Below are 15,015 nucleotides of genomic sequence, written 5' to 3' on the forward strand. Positions count from 1 at the left end.
CAGATATGCTCAATAATCTTCATGTCTGGGGAGTTTGGCGGCCAGCGGAAGTATTTATACTCGAAAGAATGTTCCCGGAGCCAGTCTGTAGCAATGTTGGAGCTGTCCCTAGTGTTGCATTGTCCAGCTGGAATTGCCCAAATCCGTCGGAATGCACAATGGACATGAATGGATACAGGTGATCAGACAGGATGCTTACGTACGTTTCACCTGTGAGAATCGTATCTAGACGTATCAGAGCTTCCACATCACTCCAACTGCACACGCCCCACGCCATTACAGAGCCTACACAAATTTGAACGGTCCGCTGCTGATATGCAGTGTCCATGTATTCATGAGGTTGTCTCCATACCCGTACACGCCCACTTGCTCGATACAATTTAAAACGAGAACGTCCATCCAACCAGCCAACATGTTTTCAGTGATGAACAGTCCAATGTCTGTGTTGACAGGGCCAGGCGAGGTGTAACGTTCTGTGTCGTGCAGTCATCAAGGGTGAACGAGGGGACCTACGGTTCCGAAAGCCCATATCGATGATGTATCGTTGAATGTTTCTTGCAATGACACTTCTTGATGCCCCAGCATTGATATCTGCAGCAATCTGCATATGGGTTGCACTTCTGCCATGTTGAACGATTGTCGTCAGTCGTCGTTGGTCGCGTTCTTGCAGAATCTTTTACCGGCCGCAGCGATGTCGGAGATTTGATGTTTCACCGGATTCCTTATTTGCACGCTACACTCGTAAAATTGTAGTAAGGAAAAATCCGCACTTCATCGCTACCTTGGAGTAGCTATGTCCCTTCCCTTGTGTACCGACTATAACACCACGTTCAAACTCACTTAAGTCTTGGTAACCTGGAACTGTAGCAGCAGTAACCGATCCAACAACGGCGCCACATACTTGTTGTCTTACATAGGCTTTGTTCACCGCAGCGCCGTATTCTGCCTGGTTACATATGTCTGTTTTTGAATGCGCATACCTACACTAGTTTCTTTGACACTTCAGTATTCTGTCAATGGGTATTTGTCATAGGTGTTCTCTACAAAGGCTGTTCCTGTCTCTAGAAACCAAATAAATACGCTACTGCAAAATACATTTCAAACCTTTTGCTTGTACGCATTTATGTTCCACCAAACATGACCTACATAGCTGTGTGTAACCTCACATAAATCAGTGTGGCGTGCTGTTCTGTGTTTTTTTTTGTGCTACGTTTACAGCTATTGCCTGCCGGAGAAGACCTGCTTTTCCCTCTCGACCAATTTGATCAGTATCCTGCCAAGCGCAGAATGCCTGTATTTTCGTGTCAGGCAATTTGACCAGTATCCTATCTTCATAACGTCCCAAATTTTATGAGAAGGCAATAAAACAGAATGAAATAACATATCCTAGCACAGTAGTTCACAATGTTTATTAATGATCACGTAATTCGACATAAAGGAAATGTTTGGTTGCGTAGGACTATACTTGATGTTCATGGGTTTATCAGAGTGTTGCATAGAGGGGGGGGGGGGAGGGGAGGACTAGACTTCTTTCACACTAATTAGTTAGTTGCCAACGGCCTTGCCGCAGTGGTAACACCGGTTCCCGTCAGATCACCGAAGTTAAGGGCTGTCGGGCTGGGCTAGCACTTGGATGGATGACCGTCCGGTCTGCCGAGCGCTCTTGGCAAGTGGGGTGCACTCAGCCCTTGTAAGGGAAACGGAGGAGCTACTTGACAGATAAGTAGCGACTCCGGTCTCGGAAACTGACATACGGCTGGGAGAGTGGTGTGCAGACCACATGCCACTTCATATCCGCATTCTGTGACGCCTGAGGGCTGAAGATGACACGGCGGCCGGTCGGTGCCGTTGGGACTTCATGGCCTGTTTGGGGGGAGTTTCGTTATTTTAGTTACTTAGCTCATTCTCGAGGTGTTCGTTACATATATAATAGGCTTCCTCTGTGGCGCTGCACAGGTATCTTAATTTTGCAACACGTACTCAGATGCAAATAATGTAGCTGCTACGTTTTCAATTTCCAGCTTTTACAGTACAAACATGGACATGCCTTAGGTTTTGTTAATTATGAAGTGTAAATACAGCGTTTTGCTACAACTTAAGCAATAACTCGGTGAGAAAACTACGTCCTCACATAGATCGCGTTTTGTACAAATTTACTCTCCGCACATTCTATAAATTATTCTTTCACGCCACGGGTAGTCAATCGGTGGACGAATAGGTAATCTTCTCTGGTGTGTGACAACAGATACGTCGTTCCAGAGTTTCAGCTACGAGCAGTTGGAGTCTGTTTATGAAGGTAGTCGCTGGCAGGCATATGAAGAGCATGGTCACGTTAACGTGTACTGATAATTAACGGAGGATCGTATGGAAACAGTGAGAGGTAAAAGCTGATCAAGGAATGTAAAATGGAAAGAAATGTATGTATATCCTGTACCCAAAATACACACATCAAAAAATTTCTACGTCACTCCGGTACCCAGAACTCCTGAAGATAGACGTTGACTGTGGTTATTGTATCACAGACACAGCCCCTTTGACTGTTCAGAGATGTCACTAAACTCGACAGGAGATGTAAACAACCACCCATGAGGATCTCGTGTTAGACGGAGGGGGTCTGACAGCCGTTCAGTTCCAGTCATTGCTCCAGGAAGGAGGCACACGGCTCGTGTTGTCTGTAGTTCAACCGTGCATAGATGGTCAATACCGCGGATGGATCGCGTCCGCGTTCTTACTTTATGCCAGGAAGGGCTCTGAAGTGTCCAGGCGTCTCGGAGTGAACCAAAGCGATGTTGTTCGGGCATGGAGGAGATACAGAGAGACAGGAACTGTCGATGACATGCCTCGCTCAGGCCGCCCAAGAGCTACTACTGCAGTGGATGACCGCTACGTATGGATTATGCATCGGACGAACCCTGACAGTAACGCCACCATGTTGAATAATGCTTTTCGTGCAGCCACAGAACGTCGTGTTACGACTCAAACTGTGTATAACAGGTTGCATGATGCGCAACTTCACTCCAGACGTCCATGCGAGGTCCATCCTTGCAACCAAGACACAATGCAGAGCAGTGCAGATAGGCCCAGCAACATGCCGAAAGGACCGCTCAGGATTGGCATCACGTGCTCTTCACCGATGAGTGTCGCATATACCTTCAACCAGACAATCGTTGGAGACATGTTTGGAGGCAACCCGGTGAGGCTGAAGGCCTTAGACATGCTGCCCAGTGTGTACAGCAAGGTGGAGGTTCCATGCCGTTTTGTTGTGGCATTATGTGGAGCCGACGTGCGCCGCTGGTGGTGATATAACAGGCCGTAACGGCAGTACGATACTTGACTGCCATCCTCCGACCGATAGTGCAACCATATCGGCAACGTATTCGCGAGGCATTCGACTTCATGGACGACAATTCGCGCCCCCATCGTGCACATCTTGTGAATGACGTCCTTCAGGAGAACGACATCGCTCGACTGGAGTGGCCAGTATGTTCTCTAGACATGAACACTATCGAACATGCCTGCGATAGATTGAAAAGGGCTGTTTACGGACGATGTGATCCACCAACCACTCTGTGGGGTCTACGCCGAATCGCCGTTGAGGAGCCGGATAATCCGGACCAACAGTGTCTTGATGAACTTGTGGGTACTTTGGAACGACAAATACAGGCATGCACCAATGCAAGGGGGCGTGCTACTGGGTATTAGTGGTACAGCAATCTGGACGACGACCTCCGAAGGTCTCGCTGAAAGGTGGTGCGACATGCAATGTGTAGATTTCATGACCAGTAAAGAGGGCGGAAATTACGTTTATGTTGATCTCTATTCCTATTTTCTGTACAGCTTCGCTAACTCTCGGGACCGAGGTGATGGAAAACTTCTTTGGTGTGTGTATAAAGTCTGAGTATGAAAATACGGACAGTATTCACGACCCAATAGAGATCAATGATTTCAACCGTTCCTCCCAGCATTATTCTTCAGTGCGATCAGATATTTGTTGGTAGTCCTCTACCTACACTTTAGAATGAAAAAGAATTTTCGTTAAACACTTTTATTTGTAAAGAAAGATAAATCATGTTTTGTGTATGTTTTATTAATTACACGAGTCATAAACACAATTGATACTGCTTATTTCTAACAGTCTTTTATTTTGTAATGTCATGAAACAATCAACAGTTCATCGCATGCGACTCCTGTAGCTCCTCCTCACAAAAGAAAGCTGGTTTTCCACCGTGAGTCCGCAGCTCGTGGTCGTGCGGGAGCGTTCTCGCTTCCCACGCCCGGGTTTCAGGGTTCGATTCCCGGCGGGGTCAGGGATTTTCTCTGCCTCGTGATGACTGGGTGTTGTGTGCTGTCCTTAGGTTAGTTAGGTTTAAGTAGTTCTAAGTTCTAGGGGACTGATGACCATAGATGTTAAGTCCCAAAGGGCTTAGAGCCATTTCAACCATTTTTTTTTCCACCGTGAGGGTGTACACATTGTTACAAAACACGTCCCCTCCGCACCAACCCCCTCCCTTGTGACACTTGGTTCAGGGACATACCGCACCCCCATTTAAAATCAACCGATTCAAAATGTCCGCACTTCCCTTTGCAAATCACTTAAATGTTGTAATCATTACTTCTGCAGTGGCAGAAATTAGAGAACTTCAGGTTTTCTATCTGACCACTGGCATGTATAGTTATAATAATAATAGCATGTAGGCTATTTGAAATTTTAGTAGCCATTACATTGTTAATTTGTGTTCTACTACAAAATAGTTCATTTATCTGTTGCGAACTAAATAATGAAGTCATTTATGGTCAATTTTGGGAAATAACTACACCTCAGACATGGAATTTACATGAAATATTAGAGCATATACACTACTGGCCATTACAATTGCTACACCAAAAAGAAATGCAAATGATAACTGGGTATTAATTGGACCATTATATTACACCAGAACTGACATGTGATTACATTTTCACGCAATTTGGGTGCATAGATCCTGAGAAATCAGTGCCCAGAACAACCACCTCTTGACGTAATAATGGCCTTGATACGCCTGGGCATTGAGTCAAACAGAGCTTGGATGACGTGAACAGTTACAGCTGCCCATGCAGCTTCAACACGATACCACAGTTCATCAAGAGTCGTGACTGGCGTATTGTGACGAGCCAGTTGTTCGGCCACCATTGACCAGACGTTTCCAATTGGTGAGAGATCTGGAGAATGTTCTGGCCAGGGCGGCAGTCGAACAGTTTCCGTATCCGAAAAGGCCCGTACAGGGCCTGCAACATGCGGTCGTGCATTATCCTTCTGAAATGTGGGGTTTCGCCGGGATCGAATGAAGGGTAGAGCCACGGGTCGTAACACATCGGAAATGTAACGTCCACTGTTCAAACTGCCGACAATGCCAACAAGAGTAGACCGAGATTTGTAACCAATGGCACCCCATACCATCACGCCGGGTGATACGCCGGTATGCCGATGACGAATACACGTTCCAATGTGCGTTCACAGCGATTTCACCAAACACGGATGCGACCATCATGATGCTGTACACAGAACTTGGATTCAACCGAAAAAATTACGTTTTTCCATTCGCGCACCCAGGTTCGTCGTCGAGTACACCATCTCAGGCGCTCCTGTCTGTGATGCAACGTCAAGGGTAACCGCAGCCACGGTCTCCGTGCTGATACTCCATGCTGCTGCAAACGTCGTCGAACTGTTCGTGCAGATGGTTGTTGTCTTGCAAACGTTCCCGTCTGTTCACTCAGTGATCGGGACGTGGCTGCACGATCCGTTACAGCCATGCGGATAAGATGCCTGTCATCTCGACTGCAAGTGATACGAGGCCGTTGGGATCCAGCACGGCGTTCCGTATTACCCTCCTGAACCCAACGATTCCATATTCTGCTAACGGTCACTGGATCTCGACGAACGCGAGCAGCAATGTCGCGATAGGATAAATCGCAATCGCGGTAGGCTACAATCCGACCTTTATCAAAGTCGGAAACGGGATGGTACGCATTTCTCCTCCTTACACGAATCATTACAACAACGTTTCACCAGGCAACGCCGGTCAATTACTGTTCGTGTATGAGAAAAAAAATGGTTCTGAGCACTATGGGACTCAACTGCTGAGGTCATTAGTCCCCTAGAACTTAGAACTAGTTAAACCTAACTAACCTAAGGACATCACAAACATCCATGCCCGAGGCAGGATTCGAACCTGCGACCGTAGCGGTCTTGCGGTTCCAGACTGCAGCGCCTTTAACCGCACGGCCACTTCGGCCGGTGTGTATGAGAAATCGGTTGGAAACTTTCCTCATGTCAGCGCGTTGTAGGTGTCGCCACCGACGCCAACCTTGTGTGAATGTTCCGAAAAGCCAATCGTTTGCATATCACAGCATCTTCTTCCTGTCGGTTAAATTTCGCGTCTGTAGCACGTCATATTCGTGCTGTAGCATTTTTAATGGTCAATAGTGTATGATTTTATGTCTAAATTTTAGTGTCGTAGCCTCGTGGGTGAACAGTGTGAGTAAGAAGTTGTTCCTACATTCGTTTGCACAATCTTTAACTTCCACCACACCATGTCACGTGATAATGCTAGTGCTGTATTACAGTATTACGAAATAGTGATTATAGTAATGAAGTTTAAAAAGTAATTTCCTGCTTTTTGCCGAAACATAAAGGAATCATTTTGTTTTGATGCCTGAGAAAATTCCTTTTGCATCTGAGTTTTTGAACCACTGTTGTGTGTGAAGGCTTTAGCCTAATCTTCAAAAATGGCCCTAAGCACTATGGGACTTAACATCTGAGGTCATCAGTCCCCTAGAACTTAGATCTACTTAAACCTAACTAACCTAAGGACATCACATACATCCATGCCCGAGACAGGATTCGAACCTGCGACCGCAGCGGTCGCGCAGTTCCGGACTGTTGCGCCTAGAACCGCACGGCCACTGCTGCCGGCTTGCGTAATCTACCTTGAAACATTTGATAATCATTCTTTTTAGGTTGACTGTGCTTCCAACTTCCTATTAATTCACTAGGACCAAATGAATGAATCAATTGGTAGTAAAAAGTCCAAGCAGTAATCAAAGCCAGATACAAACTTCAACATTATTATAAGCATAACTTACAATGTGACATCTGATGAGGAAATGTGACAACAGGCTACAGAAGACAGCAGTACAATGAAGAGGATGGAATGTCTTCTTATAATTATTTGTTTATTTTTCCATAGAAAACTGAGGCATAATTCGTCTGTTATGACTATGGCCTCACCTAGGTTGATACCATCAAAGATATGTTATTTACGCGTGTTATGCTCGGCAATTTCGACTTTTATGATTCAATACGTAAACCCTCAACCTGCTCACTTTCAGTTTCACCCACGATGCTTTCCATGAGCTAGTTGGATCAGTGGTCTTCACTCCATTTTGTTTGTTGGATGTACCTAGCTGTTTGTTTCAAACTTCATTTCGGAGATGTTCCAGCAGAACGGACCCTCATAGTCCTCATAAATACACATCTTCATCATTTATGTGTTCTTTCGCGTGTGTGCCACTTATTGATGAAAATGTATATTTTCAACAACCCTATGCGTTCTTTATGCTGTACCATTTGCCAAATGAAGTTCAAAACAAACAGATGGCTACATTTAGTAAACAAACCTTTCCCACCTGAAGATGAAGACGTAATCCATCAAAATGCGTCATGTGAGAAAATAAAAATGACTGGTGGAGATAGTTGTTTTAATTTATAAACAACAGAAGTTTCCAAGTCACACTGCAACATGGACAACATATGATCTTGCCATGTTTGTAATCCAGTTTCGTGAATCATATTTCGCCTCATTAAGGCTTGCTTCCTTCATCTGAAAGCTATGTTACCATGTAGTATCAAGTAATTTTAATTTAAAAAGTGATCAAAGGTCTAAAAAAGATATTTGCCATGATATTTTAAGTTGACTGTTGTGTATGGAAACTGCCAGTATATGCAACTCAGGCTCACAAAGTGACGATTAATGTGATACTTAATGGGCTAGAATGTAATGAAAACACAATTAAAGTTTATTATATTATTGCAGTCAATGAAAGTAAAATGATTGTACAACATTTTTAACAAGGAGATGCGGAATTATCGATATACGCCTTAATTCCTTATGAAACACGGTCTGTATCTTGAAGTAAGTTCTTTTACACACAAGTTAATAAATTTAAGGTTTCTTTTCTTTCCAGAACGCGTTGCAGTTGGTGCCCAAGGACCTCTAGGTGAGTAGTTTCGGTTGAATACAAATAGCAAGATTATCATTCATTATATTAAAAATGAGTTCGGTATTTAATGATATTATTTAGAGTTGCAATAAACAGAAGCTACCATACATGACGGAAAGTAGTCTTAGATTCAATATATGGATTATATATCGCATATGACTTACTTTTGCTTGTTCTATGAGGTGTAAAGCAAAATGTAAGGCACATAATCCTTCACTGTCAATTACAGTGTCATAATGCCTTAGTTTTACAGTCTTTAATACTGCTTTCTGTAGGATCTGTTTGGTACGATTCAGTAGGCTACTGATATTTATTATTCACAATAGGAGCATGAGGAACAAAATAACTGAAAAATTATTTATTTTTCAGTTTTGATTTCTCTTTCCTTTGTGCTTAAATAGTCTTTGTCCCACCTCCTTGTTCTCACCGAGCGAGGTGACGCAGTGGTTAGCACACTGGACTCACGTTCGGGAGGAGGACGGTTCAATCCCACGTCCGGCCATCCTGATTTAGGTTTTCCGTGATTTCCCTAAATCACTCCAGGCAAATGCCGGGATGGTTCCTCTGAAAGGGCACGCCCGACTTCCCTCCCCTTCCTTCCCCAATCCGATGAGACCGATGACCACGCTGTCTGGTCTCCTTCCCCAAGCAACCAACCAACCAACCTAGTTCTCATACTATACTACAGAAATTATATTTTAATATTCCTTCAAGAATATTCCTTCAAGCCCCCTAATGAACCATGGACCTTGCCATTGGTGGGGAGGCTTGCGTGCCTCAGAGATACAGATAGCCTTACCGTAGGTGCAACGACAATGGAGGGGTACCTGTTGAGAGGCCAGACAAACGTGTGGTCCCTGAAGAGCGGCAGCAGCCTCTTCAATAGTTTCAGGGGCAACGATCTGGATGATTGACTGATCTGGCCTTGTAACACTAACCAAAAAGGTCATGCTGTGCTGGTATTGCGAACAGCTGAAAGCAAGGGGAAACTACAGCCATAATTTTTCCCAATAGCATGCAGCTTGACTGTATGGTTAAATGATGATGGCGTCCTCTTGGGTAAAATATTTCGGAGATGAAATAGTTCCCCATTAGGATCTCTGGGAGGGGAATGCTCAGGAGGACGTCGTTATCAAAGGAAAGAAAATTAACGTTCTACAGATCGGAGTGTGGAATGTCACTTCCCTTAATTGGGCAGGTAGGTTAGAAAATTTAAAAAGGGAAATGGATAGGTCGAAGTTTGATATAGTGGGACTTAGTGAAGTTCGGTGGCAGGAGGAACCAGATTTCTGGTCAGAAGAATACAGGGTTGTAAATACAAAATGAAATAGGGGTAACACAAGAGTACGTTTGATAATGAATAAAAAATAGGGGTGCGGGTAAGCTACTACAAACAGCATAGTGAACGAATTGTTGTGGCCCAGATTGATACGAAGCCCACGCCTACCGCAGTAGTACAAGTTTAAATGCCAACTAGCTCCGCAGATGAAAAAGAGATCGATGAAATGTATGACGAGATAAAGGAAATTATTGAGATAGTGAAGGGAGCCAAAATTTAATAGTCATGGATGACTGGAATTCGACAGTAGTAGAAGGAACACAGGGAAACGTAGTAAGTGAATATGAAATGGGGGTACGGAATGAAAGAGGAAGCAACCTCGTTAAATTTTGCACAGGGCGTAGCTTAATCATAGCTAACACTTGGTTGAAGGATCATGAAAGAAGGTTGTATACATGGAAGAGGCCTGGAGATCCTGGAAGGTTTCAGATACATTATATAATGCTAAGACAGACTTTTAGGAAACAGGTTTTAAACTGTCAGACATTTTCAGGGGCGGATGTGCACTTTGACCAAAATCTATTGATTATGAACTGTAGATTAAAACTGAATAAACTGAAAGAAGGTGGGAATTTAAGGAGATGGGACCTGAATGAACTGACAGAACCAGAGGTTGTAGAGTGTTACAGAGAGATCATTAGGGATCCATTGACAAGAATGGCGGAAAGAAATACAGCAGAATAAGATGAAATAGTGAAGGTAGCAGAGGATCAGGTAAGTAAAAAGACGAGGGCTAGTAGAAATCCATGAGTAACAGATGATATATTGAATGTAATTGATGAAATGAGAAAATATAAAAATGCTGTAAACGGTGCAGGAAAAAAGGAAAACAAAGTTGTCAAAAATGAGATCGACAGGAAGTGCAAAATGGCTAATCGAGGATGGCTAGAGGACAAATGTAAGGACGTAGAGGAAATTTCACTAGTGGTAAGATGGATACTACCTACAGGTAAATTAAAGAGACCTTTGGAGAAAAGAGAAACACTTATATGAATATTCCCCCCATGAACCATGGACCTTGGCGTTGGTGGGGAGGCTTGCGTGCCTCAGCGATACAGATAGCCGTACCCTAGGTGCAACCACAACGGAGGGGTATCTGTTGAGAGGCCAGACAAACGTGTGGTTCCTGAAGAGGGGCAGCAGCTTTTTCAGTAGTTGCAAGGGCAACAGTCTGGATGATTGACTGATCTGGCCTTGTAACAATAACCAAAACAGCCTTGCTGTGCTGGTACTGCGAACGGCTGAAAGCAAGGGGAAACTACAGCCGTAATTTTTCCCGAGGGCATGCAGCTTTACTGTATGATTACATGATGATGGCGTCCTCTTGGGTAAAATATTCCGGAGGTAAAATAGTCCCCGATTCGGATCTCCGGGCGGGGACTACTCAAGAGGATGTCGTTATCAGGAGAAATAAAACTGGCGTTCTACGGATCGAAGCGTGGAATGTCAGATCCCTTAATCGGGCAGGTAGGTTAGAAAATTTAAAAAGGGAAATGGATAGGTTGAAGTTAGATATAGTGGGAATTAGTGAAGTTCGGTGGCAGGAGGAACAAGACTTCTGGTCAGGTGACTACAGGGTTATACACACAAAATCAAATAGGGGTAATGCAGGAGTAGGTTTAATAATGAATAGGAAAATAGGAATGCAGGTAAGCTACTACAAACAGCATAGTGAACGCATTATTGTGGCCAAGATAGATACGAAACCCACACCTACTACAGTAGTACAAGTTTATATGCCAACTAGCTCTGCAGATGACGAAGAAATTGAAGAAATGTATGATGAAATAAAAGAAATTATTCAGATTGTGAAGGGAGACGAAAATTTAATAGTCATGGATGACTGAAATTCGAGTGTAGGAAAAGGGAGAGAAGGAAACATAGTAGGTGAATATGGATTGGGGGACAGAAATGAAAGAGGAAGCCGCCTGGTAGAATTTTGCACAGAGCACAACATAATCATAACAAACACTTGGTTTAAGAATCATGAAAGAAGGTTGTATACATGGAAGAACACTGGAGATACTAAAAGGTATCAGATAGATTATATAATGTTAAGACAGAGATTTAGGAACCAGGTTTTAAATTGTAAGACATTTCCAGGGGCAGATGTGGACTCTGACCACAATCTATTGGTTATGGCCTGTAGATTAAAACTGAAGAAACTGCAAAAAGGTGGGAATTTAAGGAGATGGGACCTGGATAAACTAAAAGAACCAGAGGTTGTACAGAGATTCAGGGAGAGCATAAGGGAGCAATTGACAGGAATGGGGGAAATAAATACAGTAGAAGAAGAATGGGTAGCTTTGAGGGATGAAGTAGTGAAGGCAGCAGAGGATCAAGTAGGTAAAAAGACGAGGGCTAGTAGAAATCCTTGGGTAACAGAAGAAATATTGAATTTAATTGCTGAAAGGAGAAAATATAAAAATGCAGTAAGTGAAACAGGCAAAAAGGAATACAAACGTCTCAAAAATGGGATCGACAGGAAGTGCAAAATGGCTAAGCAGGGATGGCTAGAGGACAAATGTAAGGATGTAGAGGCCTATCTCACTAGGGGTAAGATAGATACCGCCTACAGGAAAATTAAAGAGACCTTTGGAGATAAGAGAACGACTTGTATGAATATCAAGAGCTCAGATGGAAACCCAGTTCTAAGCAAAGAAGGGAAAGCAGAAAGGTGGAAGGAGTATATAGAGGGTCTATACAAGGGCGATGTACTTGAGGACAATATTATGGAAATGGAAGAGGATGTAGATGAAGATGAAATGGGAGATATGATACTGCGTGAAGAGTTTGACAGAGCACTGAAAGACCTGAGTCGAAACAAGGCCCCCGGAGTAGACAATATTCCATTGGAACTACTGACGGCCGTGGGAGAGCCAGTCCTGACAAAACTCTACCATCTGGTGAGCAAGATGTATGAAACAGGCAAAATACCCTCAGACTTCAAGAAGAATATAATAATTCCAATCCCAAAGAAAGCAGGTGTTGACACATGTGAAAATTACCGAACTATCAGCTTAATAAGTCACAGCTGCAAAATACTAACACGAATTCTTTACAGACGAATGGAAAAACTAGTAGAAGCCAACCTCGGGGAAGATCATTTTGGATTCCGTAGAAACACTGGAACACGTGAGGCAATACTGACCTTACGACTTATCTTAGAAGAAAGATTAAGGAAAGGCAAACCTACGTTTCTCGCATTTGTAGACTTAGAGAAAGCTTTTGACAATGTTGACTGGAATACTCTCTTTCAAATTCTAAAGGTGGCAGGGGTAAAATACAGGGAGCGAAAGGCTATTTACAATTTGTACAGAAACCAGATGGCAGTTATAAGAGTCAAGGGACATGAAAGGGAAGCAGTGGTTGGGAAGGGAGTAAGACAGGGTTGTAGCCTCTCCCCGATGTTGTTCAATCTGTATATTGAGCAAGCAGTAAAGGAAACAAAAGAAAAATTCGGAGTAGGTATTAAAATTCATGGAGAAGAAATAAAAATTTTGAGGTTCGCCGATGACATTGTAATTCTGTCAGAGACAGCAAAGGACTTGGAAGAGCAGTTGAATGGAATGGACAGTGTCTTGAAAGGAGGATATAAGATGAACATCAACAAAAGCAAAACAAGGATAATGGAATGTAGTCTAATTAAGTCGGGTGATGCTGAGGGAATTAGATTTATTAAATGAGGCACTTAAAGTAGTAAAGGAGTTTTGCTATTCGGGGAGCAAAATAACTGATGATGGTCGAAGTAGAGAGGATATAAAATGTAGGCTGGCAATGGCAAGGAAAGCGTTTCTGAAGAAGAGAAATTTGTTAACATCGAGTACTGATTTAAGTGTCAGGAAGTTATTTCTGAAAGTATTTGTATGGAGTGTAGCCACGTGTGGAAGTGAAACATGGACGATAAATAGTTTGCACAAGAAGAGAATAGAAGCTTTCGAAATGTGGTGCTACAGAAGAATGCTGAAGATTAGATGGGTAGATCACATAACTAATGAGGAAGTATTGAATAGGATTGGGGAGAAGAGAAGTTTATGGCACAACTTGACCAGAAGAAGGGATCGGTTGGTAGGACATGTTCTGAGGCATCAAGGGATCACCAATTTAGTATTGGAGGGCAGCGTGGATGGTAAAAATCGTAGAGGGAGGCCAAGAGATGAATACACTAAGCAGATTCAGAAGGATGTATGTTGCAGTAGGTACTGGGAGATGAAAAAGCTTGCACAGGATAGAGTAGCATGGAGAGCTGCATCAAACCAGTCTCAGGACTGAAGACCACAACACAACAACATATATGAATATCAAGAGCTCAAATGGAAACCCAGTTCTAAGCAAAGAGGGGAAAGCAGAAAGGTGGAAGGAGTATATAGAGGATCTATACAACGGCGATGTACTTGAGGACAATATTATGGAAGTGGAAGAGAGTGTAGATGAAGATGAAATGGGAGATGTGATATTGCGTGAAGAATTCGACAGAGCACTGAAAGACCTAAGTCGAAACAAGGCCCAGCGAGTACAACTACTGATAGCCCTGAGAGAGCCAGCCTTGACGAAACTCTACCATCTGGTGAGCAACATGTATGATACAGGTAAAATACCCTTGGACTTCAAGAAGAATATAATAATTCCAATCCCAAAGAAATCGGGTGTTGACAGATGTCAAAATTACCGATCTATCACTGTAATAAGTCACAACTGCAAAATACCAACACGAATTCTTTACAGACGATTGGAAAAACTGGTAGAAGCTGACATCAGGGAAGATCAGTTGGAACACGTGAGGCAATACTAATCCTAAGAGTTATGTTACAAGATAGATTAAGGAACGGCAGACCTACGTTTCTAGCATTTGTAGACTTAGAGAAAGCTTTTCACAATGTTGACTGGAATACTCTCTTTCATATTCTGAAAGTGGCAGGGGTAAAATACAGGAGGCGGAAGGCTATTTACAATTTCTACAGAAACCAGATGGCAGTTATAAGTCTGGAGGGGCATGAAAGGGAAGCAGTGGTTGGGAAGGGAGTGAGAAAGTGTTGTTGCCTATCCCCGATGTTATTCAATCTGTATAGTGAACAAGCAGTAAAGGGAACAAAAGAAAAATTTGGGGTAGGAATTAAAATCCATGGAGAAGAAACAAAATCTTTGAGGTTTGGCGATGACATTCTAGTTCTGTCAGAGACAGCAAAGGACGTGGAAGAGCAGTTCAACGGAATGGACAGTGTCTTGAAAGGATGATATAAGATGAATATCAACAAAAGCAAAACAACGATAATGGAATGTAGTCGAATAAAATCGGGTGATGCTAAGAGGATCAGATTAGGAAATGAGACACTTAAAGCAGTAAAAGAGGTTTGCTATTAGGGGAGCAAAATAACTGATAATGTTGGAAGTAAAGAAGATATAAAATGTAGACTGGC

At 43.1% G+C, this 15,015-nt stretch overlaps 1 protein-coding gene across 3 annotated transcripts in view; it reads left to right on the plus strand.

The window, feature by feature from the left end:
* LOC124553634 overlaps positions 1 to 15,015 on the plus strand; it is a 518,253-nt gene that overhangs the window by 197,561 nt on the left and 305,677 nt on the right. For 2 of the 3 annotated variants that reach the window (XM_047127501.1, XM_047127504.1), the window contains exon 10: positions 8,224 to 8,256. The exons of the other annotated variant lie outside the window; for it this stretch is intronic. In XM_047127501.1, coding sequence (XP_046983457.1) covers positions 8,224 to 8,256 — 33 coding nt within the window. The remainder of the gene's footprint in view (positions 1 to 8,223; positions 8,257 to 15,015) is intronic. 3 annotated transcript variants of the gene reach the window in all.

This window comes from Schistocerca americana, chromosome 11, assembly GCF_021461395.2.
Source record: "Schistocerca americana isolate TAMUIC-IGC-003095 chromosome 11, iqSchAmer2.1, whole genome shotgun sequence".
In the NCBI taxonomy this organism is placed as follows: Eukaryota; Metazoa; Arthropoda; class Insecta; order Orthoptera; family Acrididae; genus Schistocerca; species Schistocerca americana.